At 46.7% G+C, this 27,877-nt stretch overlaps 2 protein-coding genes across 11 annotated transcripts; both read right to left on the bottom strand.

Moving 5' to 3' along the window:
- Positions 1–378: 378 nt before the first annotated feature.
- Positions 379–2,829, bottom strand: cfap298 (cilia and flagella associated protein 298). 2 transcript variants are annotated; one of them, XM_077020175.1, is made up of 8 exons: positions 2,761–2,829; positions 2,297–2,453; positions 1,963–2,130; positions 1,814–1,881; positions 1,560–1,718; positions 1,241–1,372; positions 891–986; positions 379–621 (listed from the first exon to the last, which is right to left on the bottom strand). In XM_077020175.1, the coding sequence occupies exons 2-8, from the start codon at positions 2,433–2,435 to the stop codon at positions 511–513; spliced, it is 873 nt and encodes a 290-aa protein (XP_076876290.1). In that variant the 5' UTR covers positions 2,436–2,453; positions 2,761–2,829; the 3' UTR covers positions 379–510. The 2 variants fall into 2 exon arrangements, with proteins under 2 accessions (XP_076876290.1, XP_076876291.1); XM_077020176.1 differs by lacking the exon at positions 2,761–2,829 and adding an exon at positions 2,572–2,747.
- A 77-nt stretch (positions 2,830–2,906) lies between these two features.
- synj1 (synaptojanin 1) lies at positions 2,907–26,564 on the bottom strand. 9 transcript variants are annotated; one of them, XM_077020166.1, is made up of 31 exons: positions 26,480–26,564; positions 25,126–25,279; positions 24,917–25,003; positions 24,208–24,475; positions 23,473–23,698; positions 23,191–23,274; positions 21,023–21,084; positions 19,787–19,883; positions 19,455–19,630; positions 18,215–18,296; positions 17,440–17,592; positions 16,593–16,758; positions 15,940–15,963; positions 15,289–15,480; positions 15,064–15,148; positions 14,734–14,874; positions 14,439–14,631; positions 14,012–14,170; positions 12,954–13,110; positions 12,706–12,823; positions 12,076–12,288; positions 11,722–11,800; positions 10,924–11,086; positions 10,522–10,707; positions 10,135–10,254; positions 9,300–9,338; positions 8,532–8,572; positions 8,232–8,418; positions 7,760–8,067; positions 7,213–7,236; positions 6,245–6,374 (listed from the first exon to the last, which is right to left on the bottom strand). In XM_077020166.1, the coding sequence occupies exons 2-30, from the start codon at positions 25,247–25,249 to the stop codon at positions 7,222–7,224; spliced, it is 3,945 nt and encodes a 1,314-aa protein (XP_076876281.1). In that variant the 5' UTR covers positions 25,250–25,279; positions 26,480–26,564; the 3' UTR covers positions 6,245–6,374; positions 7,213–7,221. The 9 variants fall into 9 exon arrangements, with proteins under 9 accessions (XP_076876273.1, XP_076876276.1, XP_076876275.1 ...); XM_077020167.1 differs by having other exon boundaries at positions 6,247–6,374; positions 7,213–7,233; XM_077020158.1 differs by lacking the exon at positions 7,213–7,236 and having other exon boundaries at positions 2,907–6,374.
- Positions 26,565–27,877: the final 1,313 nt, after the last annotated feature.

The following is a 27,877-nucleotide window of genomic DNA, read 5'->3' as shown; positions in this document are numbered from 1 at the left end:
TCTAAAACTAAACGCACATCACGTTTGACCATGAAAGACGTTTGAATAACCGAGTTCCTGTTTGACGTGGGGTTCCACCCAGCGTGCCTCTGGGCTCTTAGCTCAGAGCACCACGCCCCGCCACCCCGCCGGCATGGCTTTGGCCTTCAAGGGACTAAAAGGCTGAGCAAAGCCTCACACAATCTGCGTAAACTGCAAAGCCCTGGGGCTTGTGTTGCAGCATCCTGCCTGTAAACAGTGTTGGGTTGCAATGGAGTGAGTGCCAGCATCATGGACAAAGGGAGGAAAGGTGTTGCATCCTTATTTCAGTGCAGTCCCAGCTCTGTGCCTTTAAAAATACTAACGGTTTCTTATAATTCAGATATATTGACACAAATATATACGCAAAACCGTGTATTTACAATCTGAAAAATAAAGTCACAGTTTGAAGATTTGAGAAAAATGCCTCAAAATATGAGAAACTTCATAGTAGGACATCAGCAGTTTTGAGGCATAGATGTTTGGTTCTCTTCATCTTGGACCCCATTTGATATTTGTAAGTCCCTGAAATTGCCTCTTTAAGGTTTGCCTGTCGGCCCACTCAGACTGCAAATAGGAGTCGTCATCCATTTCATTCAGCTTCTGCAAAGAAGGAAATCCATGGGAATGAATACAGCTCAAAGGTCATGGCAGAAAATAAGATAGCCAATTCCTTAAATTAAAGGACGATTAAAGGCTAACTAAGACCATCAACTATGGCGATAGAGATATATATATATATATATATATATATATGAGACCAATATATATATATTTTTGACTGGCTTCTCCAGTAGCAGGTAAGGTCAGGAGTTGTAACTGACTCATTGGTTAAAAAACCAAACCAAACCCAGGTTCAGATGTAGTCCCACCTTGAGCTCTTCCTGCCGTCTGTAGTAGTGCAGCATCATCTGTTTATGCTCCTCTTCACTGACCACAGGCTCCCGAGACGGAGCCCCCTGCCCCCTCTGACATCAAACATGGCAATAAATGTGGCAGTCAGACCTTTATATTCATTGCCACATTCATTGTGCCGTAACATTACTTCTGCAACGTAGCATGTGAACATTCATAAACATAATACAGTCAATTAGGTATCCAATAGAAATCAGGTAGACTGGTTAAGATCTTCAGAGTACCAGAATGGGAGCGTGTGATTGGTGCACACAGCTGGGGTTACCCAGAAACTTAAAAAAGCAAAAGAAACGAGGTCAGCACTCACTTTCTGGAGTTTTACCACTATCTTTGTTTTTTCGTTTTTCCCAATGTAATCTCGCAGTTTCTTGCCTCGCTGCATCTCTTTAGCTGCCCACCACAGCTGTGCCTCTTCCTCGGGGATCACCTGCAGGGAGGCCTGGAGAAATTGCACTGCGTCACTCTTTGTTCATTTTCCCACTTCTCACCAGAGGACGAATTTACGTTATTATACCAAAGTCGCTAAGTCACATGACTCCTCAATGTTTTAACCCAACCCTTATTGTTTTTATTGCACATATTTATCATTCTCTGGGCCTTTGATGTGTCTTCAATGGAAGAGTAACCTGTGTTCCAGAAAGGTCCTCCTGATTTTCAAGCTCTGCTCTGATGGGGTCGTGTGGTGGAAGGCCCATTGGGTAAACGATCATGACTGCGCCGCGCAGCTGGTCCAGAGCCTCCTTCACCATGTCCATGGTAACACACACATTGGCCAGCACTTGTTTCTAGGAAGTAAAAAGTGAAAACCATCAAAACAAATGCACTGAATATACACCACACAAGCAAAACGAACACAGTTGCTTGCCTGACAACTACTTACTTTCGAGATCAAAGCTTTGGCTTCTTCCATGGTCTTCTTCAGAACGTCTTTCATTTTGTCATTGGGAGCTGAATGAAGACAAGAGTGTATTTCAAGTTGCCTGCAGTAAATAAACGCAGGACGTTGGTCTTAAGCAATAGGGCACTTACCGTGTCCATTCCTGCGACCGATTTCGTCCTTTCTGAACTCTGCCCCTCCACTGGGGATGCATTTGTCTTCCCACTCATCCTTCAGTTTCAGATCTGTGATCTGATCTTCCGTCAGTCCTTGCATGTTTGGGGGAAGCGTGATGCCGTGATCTGCAAGTTCTGGGATTTCTGACGAGGCAAACAAATCAGGAAATGTAACGTTCAGTTATCCAACTAGCGTGGTTAATGTTTATGCTCGATGTAACTTATTTTAGACACGCGGTAGCATCGGAAAACATCATAACTGCTGTTTCCACCATGCGGTTGTTTAGAATAACACAAACGAGCAGATTACCGGAACAAACCCGGTCCACTTTGAGCCTGCCGTTGTAGATCTGCGCGACCTGCTGGGTGAGACTCTCCACACAAACGTCCACGGTGGTCGTGAAGAGAAACTGGCTCTCGTCTCCGCGTTTAACATGAAGCTGAACCATCACTGCTAATGCCACGGACTGTGGAGAAACAACAACACAAGGTCAAAGAGTTGTTTAGTGACCCAGCTGGACAACAGAGCTACACTGGCACACCGTCCCTCTTTGGGCAGCGCGCACCACTCCGTTGTCATGGTACCTGGGCCACTCACACTTCCTGCTAGAATGTTCCCTGTGCTGGTTCAGCTCTCTAGCGCTTTGCTTCACAATAGAACAAAATAAATAATGATTTATACACACAAACGGAAGGGGTTTTTACGGTATATGAATTTCTCTATTATCAAACTGTTCCTTTTACAGGGTTACAGATATGACCTCGCATACTTACGGTTTCAACACGGACTTTTCGCTGTAAACATCGAAACAGACCGACAACTTCCGGGTTACATTACGTCATTACCAATGCTGTGTTTTGTGGTTGTAGAGACCTCACAAAAGGTCCGAGGCACTGAAAAAAAATGTCGAGACTAGCAATACATGTACATTTACATTTATTATTGCATACGTACAACACCAATTACTTCATACAGTTGTGCATTTCAGTATGCACCTGAATCACAGATTGAATACTAAGTATTGAACTGCAGTCATGATTTGTTTGTTTACAGATACGGTTAACACCACATGGTTCTCTTTACTACAGAGCTAAAGCTACAAAGTACCATAAACCTCACAAGAGGAGTTAACCGTTTCCAGTTAAACCTTTGCATGATGTAAGCACTGCCTAGTAACTTAGAATTATGTTATTTTGAGCTGAATACACCTGAACAGTACAGTACTAATGCTTTAGTTTTCCAGTGGTTACATTTTCCCCAACAGCTCAAGGACAAGACCCAAGTCATACACTAATACTCTATTTGAGAGATGCTTCAATGTGGGACTGAACTGTTACCTGTTGGCATTCTTACACCCTAAACCCTTGGAATGAAATGAGTTATTTGTCAATCTGCAATGAAACAATTTTCTGTTCATTCATTAAACCTCGTTCTCCCCAAGCCCTCGAGGAGAGTTTTCCATAGTGGTGATGACTGTTATGAGTACTTGAAAGGTGAGCCCTTCACATGCAAAGGCAAATGTAGATAAGGGTCATGCCAAAAATAAAACACCACCATACTCACACATCCATTCAAACACAGCCAAACAAAACCCCTCACTCCACACTAGAATCTAAACAACACCTGCTACAGAGACAGCCAGAAGTTTTGTCCCTTCCCCTGGTTATAACAGACCTGCCCTTTAAATGGACAGCATTTTTAAACAGAGATGTCCCTTTAACATTACATTAAAGGAACCTACACAAAGAAAAACACTGATGTGCAACCATGGAACCAAAGAATGACCAAAGTTTGAAGTACAATATAATCCCAGAGGTACCAACACAAGTAGAATATCATAACCACAGCGGTAACAAACAAATGGTAAACTTTAGCAAAGAAGGAATGTGGCATAATGAGCACTGCACAAGTAAAATAACACCACCACAGACATATTCATCAGAACCAAATACCAAGCAAATACCAGCCTGAGAGCTAGAGGCAAACCGGGCCTGACAGTAGGGAACGCACTGCAGAGAGACGAGGCCCCGCCTTTTCACTCCAACGCTGAAAGATGTATTTTTTATACAGTGAAGGTCATTAGCGACACTGGGTACCGACAAGACGGAAGCAGAATTACAAAGAGATGAAAGTGAAATCTGTACGTTTTCCTTCTGTGCGTGATTCAACATGCTTGGAGAAATTCAGCATGTTTTCAAAACGCTGGCTGATTCAGTCTAAATGAGGAGAGAGGATACTGTACAAAATCACTAGCCCCTCAGTCCTACAGCATAAAGATACAACTGCATACACACATACATACACACCCACGCACACTCACGCACGCAGCGCACGTATAAATACAGACAGCACCCGCCATGACAGAGCACAGTATTTCCCCACAGAAGAATAAATATTTATAGAGAAGAAATTTCCATTGAATCTACACCATTGTGAAGCACCAACTCACAAAGAGAAATGAGAAATGTGACAGGAGCACATAGCATCAGACTATGCCCAGGGTCCAGGGTCAAGGGTCAAGAGTCCCCTCCTCTGCATCGATGAATGACACCAGGAATCACCACGATATGCACATTCATTAATTGTGGAAAGCTTTGGGTCTTGTGGTTGGCAGTCACATAGAGCCCTCATGCCAGTAAAAATAGATATACACTCTCCCCATAAATCTAAAAACCCAAAACTCTGGATTCAAAGTACATCTGAAGACCTAAAGGATAGAGCTTTTCAGTGCAAGACCGGTATGGCATGTGTATACATAGGGAAGGAATATATATGTACACGTTTCAGACTACTTTACATTTTTCATACTGAAAACATACAAGACCACAATAAAGGCTATATGATACATATATTCACAACTTATATACTTAAGCACATCGGTCTCGACATATAAGAGAATACAGACAATGGCCTGTCTAATCACACATACAACAAAGCAACATGAGCTGTAGCCACCCCATCACTATAGGTGATATAAACGAATATTAAAACTAAAGACACATTCTAAATGAGAGAAGTCAGAAAAAGAACCACAGAATCCCCAATCCTGTGGCTCTTTGGGGATATGTTAAAAGGCCATATTAAAAGGACTAGCAGGAAATGGCTATTTCCATTAAAGATTCAACAGAAAACCTACTATGTTGTGCAAAACACCATACAGTATGTTGCTAGGGAGGAAATTACCATTCTGCAGCTCAGGATTTAGGTGCTGCGTGATATATGGTGAAAAATATGCATAAGAGTTAATACATTTGATAAGAAGCATCTGGCCAGAGAATGCTGTAATATTGCACAATATTTCACATACAGCTGGGTGCATGTGCGAATATTCAAATATGTGTATTGATGCATGCGGCAGTCCTTTGCCAACTATTATTCTAGCATAAGTGAATGATGTTGTATTCAGCGTAGGTCTGCTCTGGGTTATAGAGTGACTGAAATATCTATTTTAGAGGGACTAGACTTCAGAAACAGCACAAACCATGTAAATACAGAATTATATTTCTCCAGTTTTCCAAATATTTTGTACTTTGTATCGTCATCTTTCTGTGAATTCATTAGTTGTGCCAGGGATGAGGTGGCTTCTCGGGGCAGCGCTGGGGTTAGTCCTGGTCGGGATGGGAGGGGGAAGTGTTGGGAACGCGGTGGTGGAAGGGGTCACCCAGCTGCCGTTGGAGGCCAGCCCAGGGCCTGGGAAGCTGCCCTGGGGCTGCTGGACGCTTGGGCCACAGTGCAGAGGCTGGAGAGGACACCCCGTCATGGTCACCGCCGCCGCTTTTCCTGGCATGGCAAAGTCCGAATCGTCTTCGAAGGTGACCCACGTCTTAGCCTGTCTTGGCGGAGCCGATGCTGGCGCTCTGGAAAAAGACAGGGGTAGTGTGGAGCTGTGGCCCAGGGTGAATGTAGCCTTCTGGGGGCCTGGGTCAGCCATCTGGGCCTGCTGCTGTACATAGAAGTCAGGGGTGAGTGAGCGGCACTGTGGAGCGAACGGGTCAGTGGTGAACGGGTTGGCACTGCTGGGCCGGGGCTGGAGGTCCGACAGGAAGGGGTTGGGCGAGATGCGCAGGGTTTCCTGCGAACGGCTGCGAGATGGCAGGGGCGGGGCCAGTAGAGAGCTCGGCGGGGGTGGGGCCAGTAGAGAGGTTGGGGTGCTGTGGGCTGGGGTCGGACCCAGGCCCTGCTCTGCAAACATAGGAGTGGAATCCATCGACAAGGAGCTGGACAAGGCGGAAGAGGAAGAGGAGGATGATGAGGCGTGGAGGGAGGCATGACGCGTCAGAGACTGGGTGTTCAGCCAGGTCGTGGAGGAGAAGAGGTCAGAGGTTAAAGAGTTGAAAGGGTCAGGTTTCCATTGTGCTTCTCTTTGGACTCCATTCATCGCATCAATCTGAAGGGAGGAAACGCACACAAACCAGTTAGGATGAAGCACATGTGGAAGAAATGGTCAGCTGACTAAATGAAAACTCTTCATTGTAAAATAATGAGAAATATTTGGGTGACTGGAACATTGACTGGACTGGAGAATCAGGAGTTCACTCCATGGGGCTACCCAACAAGCCCACAGAACGATGACGTTGCCAGCTCCAAATCACCCCTGTGCCAGGTGACCATGTGTGCTGCTGGACAACACTAACATGCACCTGGTCTGACTGAGGCTTCCTACAGACTAGACGTAGAACCTCGTACTTTTAGGTGCCAGATATAAAATCTAGTGAATATTAAATAGTGCAGTATAGTCAGTCATGTTATGTACTGTGTTAATGCTATTAGGCATTAATGTCGTTTTAGTTATGAGGCTTACTTCTGGTTTGAACTAAAGCCTCATACACCATGAGGTAAACCCTCGACAAATCAAAGTTCAGTTTTGTGCAGTAGGGGATGTTCAACATGACAACAGAAACCTTTGAAAAGACACACAAACAAAAAAATAGGGAAACTTTCCTTGAACCATCCATAAAACTTAAAAAAGTCACTTAAAAAAAAAAGTCATGTGTATTACATTACTAAAATAGTTATTCTGTGGTTCAAGATAAGTTATGCCAAACATGTACATTACTACAAAAACAATTAAAAGTCACCTATAAATTAAACAACCAACCCAAACATGAATAAGGAAAAAAAACAATATGAAGATGGAGGTCTCTTGAAGACAGATTGTGACACGTATGAAGACAGATTGTGACACAGGACTATGGATCTGTGAGGTCAGAACTGGCATTAAATACCTTTCAAACTCAGGATTGCTCCTGCTTTAGAGAGGGAAAGAACACACACACACACACACACATACCCATCAACAAAAGGAAGAAATATTATTGGTCGAGAGAGTTGCAAGGCGTGGGCCAAGGCACAGGGAGCCCCTCCCAACGTGGCTCTGAGTGAGAGCCAGAACCTGCAGGATCTGCTGTCTCATGGACCATTTAGTCCAAGCAGAGATCTACATTCTACCGTCCATGGAAAGATCTATGAAAAAGACGAAATACTCGAGGTGCCTGATGTTCAAATGTGTTGTTCTCAATCGATTTCACCACTTGGGAAGTTGTAACTACTAAAGAATTATTAAAACATTGAAGGTTAAATATGTTTAATCGCATTAAAACCTCCAAGCAGACTTAGTTTGTGTCCAGGAACCAAGTTCTTTAAAATCCTCTAACCACCAAAGTAGTTCAGTAGTTATTCTTCCGCACAAGTGCAGGTGTAAGAATAAGAAGACGCAGAAGAACACCTGAGAGTGGGATGGATGGGAGATGTTCCACATAGTGCAGTACTAACCTGAGGAGCAGGGGCGGGAGCAGGGGCGGGAGCAGGGGCGGCCTCGGTCGGGAGGGCGTGGGAGGAGCGGCTGCGTGGAGGGGGTTTAGGGGAGGACAGGCCGGGGGGAGGCGGGGCAGCCCCTCCCGTGGGCGAGGCTGCCGGCTGAGGCTGCGGGGGGGCAGCCAGCGTGGGCACCATGGGCGGGGGCAGTTGCGGCACCATGGGCGGGGGCAGTTGCGGCTGTGGGCGCATGGGGGACGTGGCCGGGGCCTGCATGGGAGACGCCACCTGGGGCCTGATGGGGCCCGGCAAGGAGGGTGGAGGACCTGGAAGGCAGAAACGGGTCAGACGGTCAGTGGACATAACGACTTATAATGACGATTAAAAGGTTTTGTGTCACAGTTCTCCGTTTCCCCTAAAACATGTCTGGGTAATGCTATGCAGCATTAGTGACAGAGTGCTATGGTTGTGCCTACAGCTGTGCTCTTACCCAGAGGCAGGTCTAGTTTCCTCTGAGGCTCTGGAACTGGTCTCGGGGCTCCTGGGTGATTGTCTGTGGAGGGCCGGGGGGCCCCTGGGTGCACCTCACCTACAGGGCGTGGGGCCCCAGGGTGAGCTGGGGGAGGTGGGCGGGACTGGGGAGGCACACTGATGACGCCCGCTCTAGGAGGCGGGGTCTGAGAGAGAACGATCAAACGGATTGGACTGGCTGAAATAACCCACATACAGGAACGAGGCATTTATGAACATGATTAGATTGAATTTCTCGTGGCCTTGACGGCTCACCCACCTGTCGCGAGACTCCTGGGGCACCAGAAGCTTGGCCTCGTCCTGAAACACAAAACGTTCACAGTTATAAGTGCGCAATCTCATTCGCTCGGTCCTTCATGACTTCATCACCAGCAGGTTCGTCTACGCTGCTCTCCCATGGTCTAAACCTGTTCATCAAAACTAGGCTCTGAGTCACTGTATCTGAGTCACTGTATACAGAAATATATCAGGTCAGTCTCTCTCCTGCCCTCCTCCTCTTCCTCCTTCTCCTCGCCCCTCTGTTTGGCTTTCAGAATGACTCATCTGTTTCTGGTCAGCAGGAAGTCAAACTGCATGCCTGTCACCAAACCAGGTTTCCTGGACTCAGAGCAGGCCTGTCGTCTGGCCCGCGCCCAGCAAGGTTCAACTGAGCAAGGTGTCACAGACAGGAAGGCCAAGGAAAGGCTCCTGCCAGCAGCCAGACCAAGAGGGGCGTGACCAGGCAGGGAGAGGGGCGTGGCAGCAGGTGACGATGTCAGTGAAGCTTCTGCAAGAGCGTCCCCTCTCCAGACCGATGGTGTGCTAGCTCCGCCCCCTCTCCAGATCTATGGTGTGCTAGCTCCGCCCCCTCTCCAGACCTATGGTGGGCTAGCTCCGCCCCCTCTCCAGACCTATGGTGGGCTAGATCCGCCCCCTCAGCGGAGCTGTGGTGGGCTTGCTACACAACATGCCACTGAGACATGAGTCTGGAGCGCTTTCTTTATAGGCTAATGCAGTACAGAACAAACAGCATTACACCGATACTCACCAGCAATATCAGCTCGGGCTAAAGCAGGGCTTTTTTGTCCTTTGCAGCATGGAGGAGGAAGCGGGGCACTGTTAGTCACGGCTTCAGTGCATTTATCACGGTACTGTTGACTGTATGATGAAGCATCCTGTACTGCGGTTGTGTGCATAAAGCATCAGGCTACACCTACATCACCACCACACCTCATCTGAGCACTGCCGGCTACTGAACGGGTGGGGGTGTGCTCGGACTCCACACATCACAGCTCCGCATCAACATTTGCAAATAACTGAGGGTCTCTGCACACGGACGTTCTCGACATGACTGAAGAGGGAACGGTAGAGAAGCTTCTCAAAAGAAGCTACGCTGTTGTTTTTTTTTTTTTTTTTTACAATTACTTCCATTTGAAAACAGGTCTGCAAGCTCTGCAAAGCTTTCAAAACAAGTATTCACTTTTCATAATAAGAAATAATCTGATAAAAGTTGATTATCTTCAGTGGCATTATAATGATAAATAACAATCAACCCAATGGCAGTTATACTCAGGAAAACAAGTGAATATTTGATGACTAGCATCTTGAAGTGCGGCGTCTTCAGAACGAGTCCCGCTATGGAACACGGGTCTAGATGCAAAAAAACCCCCTGCAAACTAGTGAACACAACTCCTGTGAGAAACCCAGAGTGCTTTAAATACACTGGGCTCACCTTCACACCGTTGCCTAGAAGGCGCAAAGCCTCACCTAGCTACAGGATTAACCTAGGGATGCAGATAATAACAAATAAAATCAATAAGTTCAGTTGTTAGGAATCCCCTCAGAAAGCCCAGGCAGGCAGCAGGTTGATCGTGCAGTCATACCTGAGGGGGGTGGAGGGCGTTGGGGTGGAGCAGGCCTTGCTGGGGGTGCGTTGGGCCGTGGAGGTGGAGGCCGCTTGGGCTCCAGGCATTGAGAAGCACCCTGATTGTCCATTGGAGTACCTAATGGAAGCACTCGATGATTACCATCATCATCATCCTCACCAGTATCACGGAGGAGATGGAGCAGCACATAACACAGAGACTACAGTAGCACGGCTAAAGCTGCACCCACGCTCGGCCTACGAACAGACACGAGAACTTGGTGCATGCTCTTTTTTCCCTTCCCTTTCACACCATTCAAGATTCCAGCTTTTCATCGTGAGCGTCGTGGGCAGAAGTGTGTAAGTGTGTGTGTGTAAGTGTGTGTGTGTAAGTGTGTTTGCATACCCTGGGCTGGTGCAGCCGTGCGAGTGGCCACTCTGCTGGGTCGGATGGGGGCGGGGGGCTCCCCGTGGGTGGGCGAGGGGCAGGGGCTGGTGCGTGGCGAGGCGGCGGGCGAGGCACCAGGCCCCATGCCCAGCCCGGGCTGCAGGTGCTGCGGGATGATATCCTCCACCTCTTCGTCTACGTCACCTTCAGAAAAGCGGCACGACCATGTCATCAAACAATATACCATGATAAAAAAAAGAGAAGGCTGAAAACACACAAAATAATGTTTTGGCTAACAGCCATTTTAAGTTGGATTGCGACGTCTCTATCATGTCGGACCAAAGTCTCACGATCTTCTTCCCGACTCCGCTGCGTCCTGCTGTGTTCAGAATTCCAAGCCGGTGTTCGTACGACACCCACCTTCCATGTCAAAGTCGTCTCCCATGTCGGTGTCCTCGGCGAGCAGCGTGGAACTGCCCGACATGGGGATGCTTCCACAGATCCTCTCCACACTCATCTCCTCCTCCAGACTCTTAATCCAGCCGGGGCTCTTCAAGCGGATATCTATGGTCTTCCCCATCACCTGGACACACAGCAAGAATGGTGAGCTTGGCTCTGCTCTACTGGGATGACTCGAGAGATTCGAGTTTGGCGCTGAACCACAGAGCTCTTTTCAAATGCCATCAGCACTGCAGAAGCTGCCGTATGCACCTATTACAGTGGGAACTCAATTATTTTATTTAATTAATTTATTTTTATTTGGCCAACAGGGAAAAAAACAGGACAGCTGCACATCTTGTTCGTGCAAATACCTCAACATTCATTTGAATATGGTTTTAATTTTGAGTTAATATGTTGGATGATCATTCATCAATTTGAAAAAATCTACAGTTAATATCACAAATTAAAGATATATTGGAGAACATTTTTGTGGTCAAAATGAAGACACTGAAATGACAACCTCGGTTCGAAGGAGAACTACAGAAGCCCTGCAGACACAATACACCACGCAGGTTTAAACACGCTGACTGAACAGAAAAGCCAAAATCCACATCCCCAAGAATATAACAGGACATGTTTTATATGTTAATTATTCTTCTACGTTGCCACCATTTGCCATTTGATTTGCACTCCCTCCAAACTGCTGCAAAGGAGCCACTACAGAGGAAGAACAAGGAGACGATGAAGCAGAAGACATCAAGCTCCACCGTTCCTCACCGTAGACGCGCTGAGGGACAGTGCAGCCAGTGCAGAGTAGCCTTCCAAAAACGTCACCCACATCTTCTCCTCCACAAACCTGTTCAGAAGAGAAACAGGCGTCAGCAGAAAACAGCCGAATGACCACAGCAATGTCTACAGGGCAACAGGAATATTCCCAGTTCCTTCTGTATTATCAAATTACTGTTCTTTAAATGATTAACGTCACTGACAATGGCCACTCCAGCTGCTTGGTACAAAAACACCTTGCTCAAGAGCACAGGCACAATGCTATCAGCTTGAATCAAACCCAGTGGCCCGCTACTGGGTCACACTGTCTGGATCTTTGCCCGTTTGGCCCCTGGGAGCTTTTACCTTATGAGGATGACCTCGCCGAAGCTGGCAAACTTGTCCAGCAGCTCATCGATGAGGGCATCGTCAAAGTAGTCATCGGGTCCAGAGGCACAGAGCGAGACCAGGACGGTGCCGTCAGGCGGGCCCTGCAGGGCTATGACGTCTTTGTACACCTGGTGGCGTGCTTCTGGATCCACCTCCAGAACATCCACGTCTATGATGGCCACCACCGGCCTAGAAGAGATACAATACATTCCATAATGAAGACAACAACATTAAGGCTGTCCGTGGGAATGAAGGGTTTAGGACCCCCATACTCAAATAGCGGCCCGCTATCCATTTCTGGCCCGCGAGCTGTTTTGAAAATTATTATTTTTTTTTTTAGGAATCTTTTTTTTCAATCGCGCTATCCGCTCTTATTTTGAAATTGCGCACCACGATCTCAAGACGATGCCGGGGATTTCCTTTATGGCAACAATAAACAGGTAGCAGATGCCCAAATGCGTTCGAATTTTTGAATACTAAAAATGATGACAAATCTTATGCAATACATCTGAAAAACATAACTGGACTGCAGCTCTATTTTAGTACAAGATATTAGTCTTAATTGTGGTCTGAGCTCTGTGTTTTAATACTAGAAGTTTGTCCTACCTATGGTCTGAGGTCTTTAGCTCTGCTCTGCCATAGTACTTCAGGTCTCCAGGGCTCCATGGGTGCTCGTCTTCCTCATCTACTGGAGCGCCTACGACATTTAGCTCCATCTCCTCCGCTGTGTGGACACACACACACACACACACACACACACACACGCATGCACGCACGCGCACACACGCACACGTCAGACCCACTTTAAGCTCCATGTCCAAGCGCATTGGAGGGGCTTTGAACTGTGGGCTCACCGGTTTTGTGGAAGTTCCACTTCCTCCTCCTCCAGAGAACACGGTCGGTCCAGGCAGGCGTACGACACTTCTCGCTTGTGTCGTAGTCATCGGAGAAGAGGTCGTACTTGTAGGTAGGAGCAAAGTCCAGCTTTCCTTCAATGAAATTCCTGAATACCTGAAAATAAAGGTTGGGGGTGAGGTTTCAGAGGGGCATTTGAAAGCCAAGTATTTTGTTCAGCACACACACACACACACACGCCACCCCGCCGCACAAATTCAATGTTTTTATATATTGTTTAAAATAATTTTCTGCATTGCAGAATAACTTTGAAAACATCAAAACTATGAAGGAACACATGGAGTAACGTAAAGAATATAACAGGACATGTTTTATATGTTAATTATTCTTCTACGTTGCCACCATTTGCCATTTGATTTGCACTCCCACCAAACTGCTGCAAAGGAGCCACTACAGAGGAAGAACAAGGAGACGATGAAGCAGAAGACATCTGGACCAAGAATCACCACGAATGGCCATTAGAGCAGTGCAGATCTGCACTTTGGTTTGATGAGTCAAAACCTGAGATGTTGGGATCCACTCGTCATGTCTTTGGGAGCTGCAGAAAAGGTGATGGCGGATGGTTTCTACATGGATCCAACCATGAAACATGGAGGAGGAGGTGTGATGATGTGGGCGCGCTTTGCTGGTAACATTGTCGGTGATTTATTCAAACTTCAAGGCACACGTAACCAGCACAGCTACCACAGCATTCTGCAGGGACATGCTATTCCATCTGGTTTGCACTTTTTAAGATCATTCAACAGGACAATGACCCCAAACACACAATCTGGCCTCCACAATCACCCGACCTAAACCGGGTGAGAAAGCCAAAAGTGCAAAACTGCCACCGAAGCAAAAAGTGTCTAAAAGATATTTTAGTGGTTTAACACTGTCGCTTTTAAATAATTTTCAATTTTTTTTAATAATAATGTTTATGTGTATGCATGTGTGTGTGTGTGTGTGTGTGTGTGTGTGTGTGTGTGTGTATAGGATTGGAGGCAATAGCAGGTTTTACCAGGCCTGCGTTCTTTTGCTCCACCAGCTGATCCCCAGCAATGAGGCTGTCCCACATCTGCTGGCGGATCAGGTCTTTGACCTCCTCGTTGGGCAGGTTAATACGGTAGTTGAAGTCCCCACACCAGAACACGTAATCATGAGAGTACAGCAGACGACCCTGCGAGTGAGAAGAGTGATAGAAGAGTGAGAGAACAGGATGAAGAGTGAGAGAAGAGTGAGATAAGCACTGCTGTTTCACTAAAGGGCTCCAAAACTCGGTTGAAGATGTCATTCCCCCCCCACCCAGACACCTTTCTTATTTGAGACAACATTCAATCATTATTTATCAATGTGATTTATTAATAGCATGCTATTAAAATGTGTGAAACACTTCACAAAGATTTTAATGAAAACAGCAAAGCCTATCGGGGTGTTTCCATAGTTACCATGGGGAACGAGAGTTTGCGGGTGATCTCATTGTAGTCGTCATTTCGCTCTTTGACTTGTGACTGGCCAGCAGCAAAATGTGAGCACACGAAACAAATGCTGGTGGTATGGAAGAGCATGCGGATAGCCACGCCCCCTTTGTTTCCCGTGGCTCCGCCCATGCCAGTCTTGACTGTGTCGACAGCGACATCCCTGGCAGCAAGTAAAGGGTATGGGTATGGGCAAGTAAAGGAAAAACCTTGTAGTAAGGGTCAGGGTTAAGGGTAATGGGGGCGGGGCAGCGTGTGGGCGTACCTGATGAACGGGGCGTGTTGCGGCCGGATGAAGACGAAGAGACACACCCCCACCAGCTGCTCGGACGCCAGCAGCACGTATTTATGATCCCGCGAGATGCTCTTCTGCAGCTCCGCCGCCCACAGCTTCTGATTGGTGGTGCTGTGAGGGACGACGCACAAGATTGGCTCATCTTGAGCTCAAGACACAGTGAAGGCTCTCATAATAGGGTGAACTATCAGCTTTCAGTTTACCATATACGCTGGATTATTTGGAGGTTTCTATGGCCAGAGGGCAAAACATTCATTTGTCTGTTACTGAAAAGCAGGGGTTTTTATTCTTCTATGTTACCTGGCACTGACTATGTTCCCAGCATTCAACTCCACCATTTCCTCAAAGCCAATGGCGAAGATGTCGGCAGGGTGGGCCCTGCTGTCTGTGAGGCAAACCGACCGTTAGCGGAGGCCCCGACCGCACATTCAGTCCACAGGAAAACTACACCACGACTCTCCAGGTTAACAAGACGCGTAACGAAGCCGAGCGGTGGCGGACTGTGCGGAGGGAGACGCGTCTCACCCTGGAAGTCGGGCAGGCCGGCCTTTTTGGGCGCATCCAGCAGCCAGTCGTTCAGCGTCTGATTGCGGTAGGCGATACTGCGGAACTGCTTGCCTCCATTCACGTTCCACGTGCCGACGCATACTCGGATCTTTTTGGGTCTGGTGTACTTGTGGTAGTTCTGGCACATGCCCAGGAGCACCCTGGGAGCAGCTGTTAGGACACGTACAACATTGGCCCAGTCAGTCAGGCACCATGGACTCAAACTCCCACAATGCCCACATATACAACTCAATCAGTGAAATGGAGGGACAATCACGATTTTTTAAATCATATGGAATAAGAAAAATACCACATGCTTCTGAATGAAGGAAAGTTATACATCATGACATCTTTAAACATGGCTGCACATGTTACACGCATGCACAAAATTATGTGAGGCAAACTGGATCAAGAAGTGTGCTTCCTGAGCATGGATGACAAAAATGAAAGGATCATGAAACAACAATGACTAAACAGATACTACAGCACTCAAAACAATAACACCACACACACACACACACACACACACACACACACACACACACACACACACACACACACACACACACACCCACACCAATAATAAAACCCATATAGTGACGCATCACGACTGCGCCACACATACTGTACCTGACTGTAAAATAGGCTCAGAGACTAACCATGTAAGCAGTAATGAGAGAGAGAGAGAGAGAGAGAGAGAGAGAGAGAGAGAGAGAGAGAAAAAAGGAAAACAAGTAGCATGGTTAGCAGTTAGCCTGAAAGGCAGATAAAAGCATTAGCACAGTGTTTCGGCACTAATCTCCAGCCCAGGGCGAGTGGAGCAGGCAGATTAGCGTGTTAGCACAGGGAACCTCCCTCCCAGTGATGCTCCGAGTGAAGGAGTCACACTGCTGCAGCACAGCCGCCCCGGCCCGCCTGCACCTCAGGGGACGCCGGTCGCTCACGCTCACCCGTACAGAAACTCACTTTTAAACGTGCTTACAGCACTGGCTGCAGTAACACAGCAGATATGTAAATACAGGCCCTTCCCGTTGGCCCCCCGCACTCACCAATGTCTGGTAGCAAAAATAACGTGGGCCTATTTTTAGCACAGTTAAAGTCTAGACCATATCACAATTACAGTAGGCAGACAAACGAGCATAATCAGATACAAGTTTTCACATATAACGGAGTCCAAGGAAGTAAAGGAAAAACCACCAGCAGGTAGATAAACAGTAAAGCTGTTTCAGCCAGTGCTCCGAGCCCTGTGGCGACGTGGGGCCTGGCGAGGGGGCGGGGCCTACCATAGAGGCTGCTGGTGGTGAGAAGGGCCCGGGCCTTGTCCGCCAGGTCACTGTTCAGTGTGCTGCCCAGCCTCAGAATGTCAATGGCCTCCTGCTTGGAGGTGTCAAAGAAGTTGTTCTGGATGGTCCTGGTGACGGAGCGTGCTCCGTCTTTTAGCTTCGCCCCCTGCCGAGAGATTAGGTGGGGATTAGGTGCCCGACTTGTGCATGTGTGTGTGTGTGTGTGTGTCTCTTGGTGGCCAAAACACAGCAAGTGTCCACATTACGATGCGTCCACGTTACAAAACCCAGTCATGATTACATGTTATCGCATCAACACTTGTAACAAAGAACTGTAGTAACCCGATGTGGCCTTGGGTTTAAGACAGGAGACACCCTAAGCAGGGAGATGAATAGAAGCCTAAACCACTTCTGACAGTGTGACCAACAACATCCCTCTCCCTCCCTCTCTCCCTCCCTCCCTCCCTCCCTGACACAGAAAAGAAAGCAGGGACTCTGGCCTCGGTGGCCAGCTTGTCCACTTACCAGACAGGTAGATCAGAGTCCACAGGAAAGCAGAGGATGATAGCACACATAGACAAGAGTTAAGAAACACATGCAGAGGTGTATAGCGACACTATTACATTTAAAGCTACAATCAGGACCTTTAAATAATCCAATAAGAGTCTATGCGTGCACATCTGAACTACTGTCTTCACAACAGTCCCACAACATGTTGTGTGAACTAAAATACACAAAGGTCCCGATTATAGTTTAAAAATGCACCCGGAACACTTTCCATACACATCTCTGAGCCCCCCCGAAGAGAAGCGTCAACGCACACGGCTTCTGCGGGGGGTTCGCATACCTTGGCCTTGCCGTCCAGAGCCCCCGTGCCAGCGTAGATCTTGCTGATGGAGTCTCCGTTGAGGGACCACATGGTGCGGAAGACCTCCTGGAAGCGAGCCACCAGCTGGGGCTTTTCCGTGAGGCTCATGGCTTCCAGCTGCTGAGGAAGCATCTGAACACAACAGACAGGAAGTAGAACAAGTGCCTTAATCTTAAAAGGCATCTCCAGTGACTATACTATGATTGGGGGGTGGAATGCTTGATCAAAACAAGGAATTCAGAGATTTGTGACAGTGATCAAACAAAAGCTTGGTCACCTTTAGTCCTCTACTGAAAGGAGCTAACAGTTAAAAGCATCGGGCTCGAAGGTGCTGGAGAGGACAGTCTGAGGCAGTGGAGCTCAGAGACCTGGAGCCACGCAGGGCTTTAAAAACAAATAATAAAGTTCTGTTTGCAATTCCATATATCACTGCTAGCCAGGCGAGCAGGCGAGCACAGAGGCAATCCTCTCCCTTTGCTCGGTGCTCGCCGATAGCCTTGCGGCTGCATTTAAACTCAGAAAAGGATTTGCCATCTGAAATCGGACGTCTCTCAAGCAATCTGCAGATTAGCAGCAGCGAGCTACTATCGCCAGTTCAAGGGGGAGACACCACAATGACATTAAATACTGTGCAATAATCTGGGAAATGGAAAATGGGGACATGTAGAAAGAACACAACACCAGGCCCAGTAAGATGATGTAGGTATTAGTAACGCCTATTGTAAAGTCACGGTGTAGGAGAATATGAACAAACCTCAAGGGCAAAGAAGGCCTGGACACTGTTTGTCCTATCCAGGCAGTCGAGACAGTTGAGGCGAAGTGTCCCTGTCTGACATCTAGAGCAAGGCAAGTTTATTTATATAGCACCATTCATACACACTGGCAATTCAAAGAGCTTCACACAGGAAAAGAAAGAAGATTATTACGAGCCAAGATTTATCACCTTGGGAAGGTGTTGCCCATAATACATAACAATTTAAAACAAGGTTTTAAAGGAAATCAAATAGAAATTAAAATGATTACAATATAAAAATAAAAGATAAAATGGTTAAAAGATAAAATAATTAAAGAAGATAAAATAAAATTGGAATCAGAGAAAATAAATAAGAAAATGAGAATAAGTAAAAGATAAATAAAACAAATAAAATAGGCTATGTTTACGGTACCTACACTAACCAAAAGCTAGTTCAAATATTTACCTTGGATTTAAAAACATCTAATTTTGGAGCTCTTCTATTATCTTCTGACAGCTGGTTCCATTTAGAAACAGCACAATAGCTAAATGCTGCCTCTCCTTGCTTAGTTCTTACCTTTCAACTGATTAGTTCCTAGTGACCTAAGATTTCTGCCTGGCTCACAGCTCTGCAGCATGTCAAATAGATACACTGGTCCTACACCATTACGTCATTTATAGACCAGTAATAACACCTTGAAGTCTATCCTGTATTGTATTGGTAGCCAGTGCATCAACTTAAGAATGGGGGTGATGTGATCACTTCTTTTGCTCCTAGTGAGAACTCTAGCAGCTGCATTTTGAATCAGCTGTAGCTGTTTGTATTTTTGGGAAGTCCTATTAGGAGGCCATTACAGTAATCAACCCTGCTAGAGACAAAAGCACAAATGAGTTTCTCAAGATCTGCTTTTGTCAAGAAATCTCTGATCTTATTGATATTCTTAAGATGAGAAAATGCTGACTTAGTTACTGATTCCATGTGACTGCTAAGAGAAAGAAAGAGACAGGAAGGCCTACTTTAGGGGTTCAACCACAGTTCCACGCTACAATCAGCAAACCATGACAAAGCATCTCCTCAGACTAAAGAAAGGCTTTGACAACCCACAGAACTGACAAAAGAAACAAAAGAAAAAGAAAGAAAGCCTAAGGGGGAGAAGAGAGGTGGAATAAAAGGGGGGGGAGTGTGAGAAGAAAGAAAAAAGCAATCACAGGACAACTGAAGAAAGGAGGGAAATAGCTGAGTGAGAGAGAAGATGGCCACCTCTGAACGCCAGCTTCAGCAGAGTAGTAGAAGAAGCCACACTCCTCCAGGAACTTGTTGACGTAGGGCTTCAGCACGCTGGCCAGCTTGTCCGTCTTCCCTCCTTTAACCATCTGGTGGTAGTCGAAGTTGACCATCTTCACGGTGCTGGCGTGCTCAGAGGCCTTCAGGTGACTCTGCGGAAGGACCACGTCATGGAAAACTAACACAGCTGCCATATTACAATTAGACCTATAATAATAATAATGATAGCATTGATCAATGTGAGGTTATTATGGGATACGTTTAGAGTGTTACATCAATAACATGGGGAAGGAGGAAGAGGATCAAACCTGGAAGGCTTTGCTCAGCATGTGCTCACCCTCCTTCATGCCCAGCAGGTTAATGATCACCTGTTTGCCATACAGTCTCTTCAGGGCCACGAAGTGCCTGCAAGGTGAGGTCAGGGGCGAGGTCAGAGGTAAGGTCAGCAAACACACAGCCGTGGCTAGCAGACGTGAGCTCAGCCAAACGTCACGTCACGTGGGCCAAGCCAAACCCCCAGCCTGCTACGGTCATTCTCTACCCTGCTGGCCCCACACGTGAGTGTTGCTTACTGTGGGAGAGCACGCAGAAGCCCCAGAACTTTGGCTTTGGATGGTGAACCTCTGGCCTTCCATTCATGCATCAGGGGAGTTACTAAAGCTGCTGCGTTCAACATCAGATTTACTGAAACGTGCCTCTGAATGAAATGTATTAGCGCGTAAAGGGAGCCAGGGTGTCAGGATAGTTCTAGGGCCCTAAGAAGGGATCAACTAGGCTGCCGTTTCAGAGCAGAGAGGAGGGGTGAGGAGGGAGGAGAGGAGAGTGGGGAAGGTGTTTCCTGACTTCATCGCTGTGTAACTCAGCACTCCGGGGATTAGAGCAGTGACTCATGCAAAAAGCGAAGGCGCTTGTTGCCTTTGTAAGCTCACGCTTGGCTTAGGAGAAAAGGAGAGAGGCACCTCATTTCTGTGACTTGCACTAAGGAATCATACTTTGCAAAACCCCCTGATCTAGGATCATATGACACAATAAAAAAGGTCCTAAACCAAACCATTACAAAGAGCAAATCATGGACTGTTCTCCTATTAGCTGCTATGGTTGATCTATTGGAGAACACCAAAGAAAATCACAGCCTAACAATATCATTGGTTAAGAAGTCAGGAGGGAGGGTCTTCCCATGTCTCACTTGACCTTGACTATGCTATGATGTCATCAATATTAATCACAGCATTCGGGAGGGGAGGGAGAGATGTGACCAGACAGAAGGACCTCTGCCTCGTTTTAAATGTGTACTTGCTACCACAACCCACGATCATAACCCAGCTGGACATCCAGTCCCGGTGCCAGTGTAGGGAAACTGGAACCAGCTGGGACATGCAGGCGCTGCAGAGACAGGATGCACGGAGGCAGGGCTCCTCGAGCATGCCACGTCCTGCTCATCAGAGCCAGAGGCCTGTCCAGAGTGCTGCGGTGTCACTGGAGTCCTGCCATGAGCAGCTGGATGGTGCTTGGTAAGCCAGCAGGGGGCAGCATGGTTTAATTACCTCTCAAAAGCTGGTGCGTTGGCCTCGAAGCCACGGGACAGCTTGACACGGTGGGAGCCGACCTTCACGAGGAGGGGGAGGAGGAGGAGAAGAAGGAGGAGGGGGAGAGGGAAATATGAAACAACATGTTTAACACAGAAGAAAAGAGGAGAGAGAAAGATAGATGATGATTAATACATGGAAAAGAAAAGACAGAAGGGGAGAGAGAGAAACAGAGAGAGTAACACAATAATATACAAGGGAAAAAAGAGTAAAAATTGAGAAAAAATAAAAGTGTAAAAAAAAAAAAAAGCCCAACTCTGAAAGTCTGGCTCTGGCTCTACAGGCTTTGGTAGCACGAATCGAACACTCTGAGCAGGAAGAAACAATTAAATAATCTTTCACCCCTGCTCCACCCTGCTGAAGCTGACATAGAGAGATAACACATACAGTATGACATCACCAGGCTTTTGTCGACCCTGGAGCATAACCAACACCCAGACATACAAGGAGCAAACACTCACCCTGCCTTACAGAAGTCCAACTAGTTCACTACACTACAATTCAGGTTTTGTAAAGCAGAGCCTCCTAATACTAGCCCAAGGTAAAGAATAAGTAACCTTTTGAAAATGTTTCTTAAAATAATGTTTAAAATTAATTACGTATGCCCAGAGTGCCAGAGCCACAGGACTTTCCCAGCTTCGTAGTGTTTTGATTAGTGTTTTCATTAGTACATTTTCTGTTTTCCGTAAGCTTATGAATGTCAGCCTTATGTCAGGTGGTTTCGTATGAAACAGGCCTTGCTCTGATTAAAAGGTCTAAAAGGGAAGAGGATTCTTCTGGACAGGAATGGAAAAACTGTGTTTTTCTTTCAAAAAAACAACAAAACCCCCAAGACCCATGGGCCCAATCAATACCCAAAGCAAAGTACAAACAATCCTTGACCTCAGGTTAGTCTAAAACAGGGGTGCTCATTACGTCGATCGAAGGAAGTGTCGGTCGATCGCGAAGGAATGTGCGTAGATCGCGTCACATAAAATAGTAGTAGATGAATCGCACATCTGCACTGACGGTTGTATTTTGATTGACATTCACGGTAGACAATCTGCAATCCACTCAACAAATTACGTTCGCCCCCCCCCCCCGCTCAACAAACTACGTTCGCCACCCCTACCCCCCCCCCCCCCCCCCTCCCCCCGCTCAACAAATTACGTTCGCCGCCACCCCGGTAGATCTTTCTGACTTGGTCATCTTATAAGTAGCTCGCAAGCTGAAAACTGTGGGCACCCCTGGTCTAAAAGCACATAACAGCCACAATGACTATTCCAATATCCTACACAGCATTACAAAAGCTTAACTGTAAGCAAATCTTATGAAACCCAATTAACCTCTAGTTTCCCCACCCCAAACCCTAATACTATCTTTCAGCTTTATTCCCTGGTGGAGAGTTGCCACTGTGTCGAGGTCTTCAGGGTGCGAGTTCTCTGTAATGGTGCAGTGGGTGTGGTCCATACCCACCCAAGCTCCTATCTGGATACCGAACTGAACCATGAATATTTAACACGATCTCAGCCACAACCTCCACAGCATCTCCAGTTACTCGCTGCTTTGTGGGAACACGCATTAGATGATTGCTTTAAACTACAGCACATCATACTTGATTTGTTGACCCTGCCAGTCAGGCCAAACGCACATTCAGCGTTAAAAACCTTTAAAAAAATAATAATCTAATCTGACCCTGAAGTGGAGGATCCTCTCAGCGTCTCTCTGCCCAGAACAGGCTCACCTTGAAGCAGCAAAGCTGCGTTCAATAGCTCAATATCACCGGGTAGACATTCTGCTCCCTCATCTGGCTGTTTTAGAGGATCGAGGTGAGCAGTGAACGTGGCGTCGATGTTCTGGGTGTTTCCCTGCAGACCGTACACCGGGGCCACAGCACAAAGTCCTGACGGCTCGGGCAAAAAGCCGCCGCTGCCAGAGCTGATGGGTAACTGAACCTTGCAGCCATCAGGTGGCTCTCTACATTCTTCCTGTTCACGCATGAATGGGGGACGTTGTTTCAGAAATCACCACCTGGGCAGAATGCTTCTGACAACATGGACAAATTGCTTCTATTTGACTGGGTAACCAAGTAGATTTAAATGGGCTCCTTTTTGGAAAGGAGAGGTAGCGTCATGCAAACAGCTCACCTGTATGCCTGGTTGCTCCCAGAACAAAGGTATTGACCCACGGATTTGAATGAAGGACGACACTTTATCATCCAGGAAAATGACCTACATGTGACAAAAGCCGATTTTAAATAGATTGAAAAGCTTGTTGGTTTTAAAAAATACGCTTGACACAACTTAGCAAGGCCTCAGAAATTCAACCCAAACTACCTCATCGTTACAATGCCAAAACCCAGACCTGACCTCTCATGAGGCCCGTGCGAGGTTCTGCGCTGAAGGAGTTGCCAAAAGACGGCGGCCCACCTGCTCCGTCTCCACAAAGTTGGCCACCTGGCCATCGTCGTTGGTGCCTCGGACGTTGAAGCGCGTGCCCGCCCTCTCGGAGCTGAGGCGGGAGATGACGCAGGCCTTGGCCTGCTTGTGCCCTGCGTAGATGGTGCGGATCTCCACGCCGCCGCACATGAGTCTCAGCAGCCAGTCGTCACAGTTCACCCCGTAGTGCTTCAGGTGAAGGTGCAGGGACTGGTTCCTGATCCACACACATACACCGCACAAACGCTGCATTACGTAACGGCAACATGGACTTTACTTATTGAAACTCCTAAAAGCAGTAGTCGAGGCGATGATCTGAGCAGGGCCTGAGCCGCTGAAATCAGCCAGTTCAGTGCAGGCCATAATCAGGGCGCGTTTCCTGCACAGCGGCGCTTGGGCAAGCCGAGGCACAAATTGCAAAATACGGAAGCAGCATTTCAATTCCACGCATCTGATTTTTGCTGACACTTGGGAATTCAGGACAAGCCATGTCAGAGACCAATGAAGGCCTGGAGGAAGTACACTGTCCAGGTACACAGACAGTATGCAAAAAAGAAAACCCAACACCATTTGTATGTACTGATTACTGAAGGCATTTGTGTTCCATTCAACACAATGCATTCAGTGTTTTACAAAACACCACACGCATGGTCTTGAATGGCCTAAAAAGACGTTCATCTGCTACTGCGTCTTACAGAAGCAGGTGGGCAGAAGTGGTCAGCTCACCAGAAGAAGCGATTGTCTGACGTCTCCTCTCTGATCCTGCGGTGTGCGTTCAGACTCAAGTCCAGGCTCACGCCCGTAGAGGACCAAGCGAAATAAAAGCTCCCAGAGTTCAACACCTTCCGCACCTCGGAGATCCTGTCTTCGTCGGCTGGATCGTTTTTCAGGGACACAAACTCTGTGGCTGTGACCCGGAACACTTCAGAGTCCTGCACCTTCCCCACCGAGCTACACCCAGTCACCACCACCAGACTGTGGAGCATGGAGTCTCCTAGTGACGGGAAGGGCCATACAGAGAACATAAGGGAGAGCTCAATTTGTGCAACAGGAAGTGAAGTCTGAATACTGAAAAATGCAGACTAGATCATTTTTTTCTATATTTACAGTACAAATCACCCAAGACCAAAACTCTGCACCGCCAACTGCAACAATGATTGGAGCACACCATTATAAATGACTGCAACACACTATTATGAAACTTCCTAATTAACAGTTTCTGCATTGGGTGATAACTAAGATTCCAAGAACACAGACAATAACTTGCTTTAATGTGAAGAAAGATGTCCAAATAGCTTTGGAGAAATAAAGGGCTTTCATTTCATCTGTTCTGGGATTTAGTGATGTTGTGGTAACAACAAAGGGCAAGAGCAAACTTTTAACAGTTCATTTTCTCTCAGACAATAAGATTTTTATTCAGTGAACGCAGACTCACCGAGGTTAAGCCGAAGAACTCCAAGGATCCCATAAGCATCCAGCATCTTGGTGTATGTGTTTTTGATAGCCTCCTTCTCTGCGGCCGCTAAACGGGAATGGAAATATTTTATAATGGTGGATGCTGCGATCAATTGCTATTTGATAAATATGAATAACATAAATGAATGGTGTCCAAAGGTGTGTGGAGTGGGAGAGATCCTCTCTTACACAGAACCGCCACAGCTCCGGACTCGAACAACAGGCTCTCGGCACGACTTCTGGTTTCCACAATCACGCTGTAAGGCGGGGGGTCCAGCTTGTGGTAAATACGGTATCCTTTACTAAATGCCATGGTTGGTGTTTGACACAACTTGCCGTAGACCTAGCAAACAACGAAACAAACAAACAAACAAAACAGTGACATTTGAACTGTATTGAATTTAATCTGCTACATCTTTCCGCAGGATGTTGACAGAAGAAAAAAAACACGACGCCCATAAACACATTATATCGTGTGTTTATTACTCAAACTCAAACGTTTTACATGCTATTCGTGGCCGTAAATGTGTTCGCACTACTATAAATACCTGTATAATAAAAGTATAAAGCAGCACACAGGGCCTAGCGCGGACTGCACCGTGTACCGTTAGACAGCGAGCACGACCCAGACGAAGATAAGCGTGAGATGGAGATCACCGATCACGAAGGGCCCTCTTAGCCATCACTAAACACCAACATTTCTACATCAGGTACATTTTAGTTTCGCTTCGAATCTCACTGGAACGTTATAAGAACCGTGCAAAGGATCGAGCGACAGTGTCTCGCATCCTGCTGTGATCATTAATCCATCACATCTACTCTCAGCATCCACGTCCGCGCTTTGGGAAACAACCCTGTAGGAAACAACGATTCTGATGACAAGAAATAACACAGATGTGGCAAAGGCGACCGTGCAAACGCAACGCTAGCGAGTGCTACAGCCTCACGGCCACAGATCCGCGCATCGATGCACAAAACGCGGCCAGGAGCTGCTGTGGGCGGCAGATTTGTTCAGAAAACACAGCTACCTTCGCGAACTGCCTCGCTGGGTTAGCGATCCAACCTCCGAGCAGACGGCACACACGCTCAAAGTGTCAGATTAGCCGGGCGACCCGCTTCATGCTAAGCAGGCGGTTAGCCAGATTAGCTGCGATAGCTGCTAACGTTTCTCTCATTTGACCACCCCCTCCTCTCTCAGCTGTAGATCTAGTTGTCCTGTTGACGAATCGGGTGTATTACGCAAATCGTGCGATGAACCGAGCGGCGGCGGTCCGTGGTCACGCTAGCGGGCTCCAGCTGACAGGTAGCTGCTCGGCTAAACTCGCTCGCGCGGCCGCCTCACACACGGAGCTCGCGAGCTAGCGGTTAGCCAGCCTTCACAACCAACCGTTCATCTGACTGACAGCGTTTATACCATTTTATTTTTGTTTTGGCTTATTTTATACCAGCCCTGACTAGCCGTACCGTCTCAATTAATACAACGGCTGCATTTCACGCCATTCAGATGTTCTTGCGTTGTAAAGGCAAAGGAACGGCCCCCTACCTGTCAGCGTTGTGCCTTCGCCGGGTTGACACTCGTATTAAAACGACAACAGTGCCTCGCGAGGCGGCTCGCGCTCCACATTGACCCCGCCCACTTTTCATCGCTCGAAGTGACGTAAGATCCTCAATAAATAAGCGCTCCGGGGCACCGGGGCGCTCAAAGGGAGTTCGCGTATAAGTTAAAGCACATCAATGAAACATTTATTTCAAACAATGTTTTCTGAGTGGTAAGGATATTTAAAGAACCGCCAAGCATATTTCTGAATGAAGTAAGCATACTGTAAATAAATAGGCCTAAAGTTTTCACATGGCTTTGACACAAACTTCAAAATTCAAAATAATATGCTCAAAATGGACCCGTAATTGTCTTGTTGATTTCTGCAATGAGATTTCAACAAGATTCAAGATGTAATACATCGTGTCTTTTGGAACGCCTTTTATTTGTGGGTTACACCTAGACTGTGTGATTTAATTTCGATTTGGGGCACTTAAAAGTCCAGCAAGATATCAGCTTTATAACATTATCCCCTTACGTATATTTTATTAAGTTTTCATTTTATTGACTGAGCAACTACGCCCTGGTAGTAGAAGCGACGATCGTGGCTTTGCAAATGTGCGACATCTAGCGATAGCGATGTAAACCTACGACCTCAGTCCCATCGTTGCTCAATGAAATGTGCATCATTGTAACATTAGGGAGAGGACATTTTTTGCTAAAATATAGCTTATAAAATAAAATAAATCCTGAAGAGTAAAAATGTATTGTTTCTTTATGCTACTTTAGTATCCGACTGATTTGAAACACCATCGTAGATGGGATTAGTCAATATCCCATCTGTTGCCATATTAGCAATCCATCCAACCCAACGGTCAATTTCCGACCACAAGATAACGTTTCAGATCGGCGGCTACAACTGTCAACAAGTATGGACGGACACAATCCCCAACCACACCGTTGGGTACTGTACTTCTGGCAATGTGTCATATTCATAAGAAAATTGTTGTCTAGCTCTAACGCACCACATTACAAATTGTGAAAAAAGAAAGAAAAAACAAGCTATTTTTTAAATTTACATTTAATAGTGTTTTCCGATAGTTGGATAGTCTGCATGTCTGAAAACTGCTGAAAAACACTGCTTGCTTGTTAAGATATTGACATTTGCTTTGTTGACCTTAAAAGTTTTTGGCTTGTTTGTTTAGTGTTTTTTTGCCTATATGACATTCTAACCACTGAGATTTAAAACCTCCTTCCTTCGTGACCGAATATGAATCGATATATTAGGCTAAACTTGGAGCTTGAATGCGGGTGTCTCGTTTTTTGATACATCGCGATCGATAAATAAGCATTGATTGTAGAGTTGTTTTTTTTCAGAACAGTATTTTCAGAACAACTAAACCA

Source organism: Brachyhypopomus gauderio, chromosome 10 (assembly GCF_052324685.1).
Source record: "Brachyhypopomus gauderio isolate BG-103 chromosome 10, BGAUD_0.2, whole genome shotgun sequence".
In the NCBI taxonomy this organism is placed as follows: domain Eukaryota; kingdom Metazoa; phylum Chordata; class Actinopteri; order Gymnotiformes; family Hypopomidae; genus Brachyhypopomus; species Brachyhypopomus gauderio.
Note: the sequence above shows the minus strand (reverse complement) of the source record. Positions and strands in the feature narration are given on the sequence as shown.

Coding starts and splice junctions, on each gene's coding strand:
- synj1 (XM_077020158.1), bottom strand. CDS start 25,249: ATGGCATTTAGTAAAGGATACCGTATTTACCACAAGCTGGACCCCCCG. Junction 19,884..21,022: donor AACGCACCAGCTTTTGAGAG/GTAATTAAACCA, acceptor CTCACCTTGCAG/GCACTTCGTGGCCCTGAAGA. Junction 14,171..14,438: donor GCAAACTCTCGTTCCCCATG/GTAACTATGGAA, acceptor TCTCACTCGCAG/GGTCGTCTGCTGTACTCTCA.
- cfap298 (XM_077020175.1), bottom strand. CDS start 2,435: ATGGTTCAGCTTCATGTTAAACGCGGAGACGAGAGCCAGTTTCTCTTC. Junction 2,131..2,296: donor AGTGGACCGGGTTTGTTCCG/GTAATCTGCTCG, acceptor TTGCCTCGTCAG/AAATCCCAGAACTTGCAGAT. Junction 1,882..1,962: donor CGGTCGCAGGAATGGACACG/GTAAGTGCCCTA, acceptor GTCTTCATTCAG/CTCCCAATGACAAAATGAAA.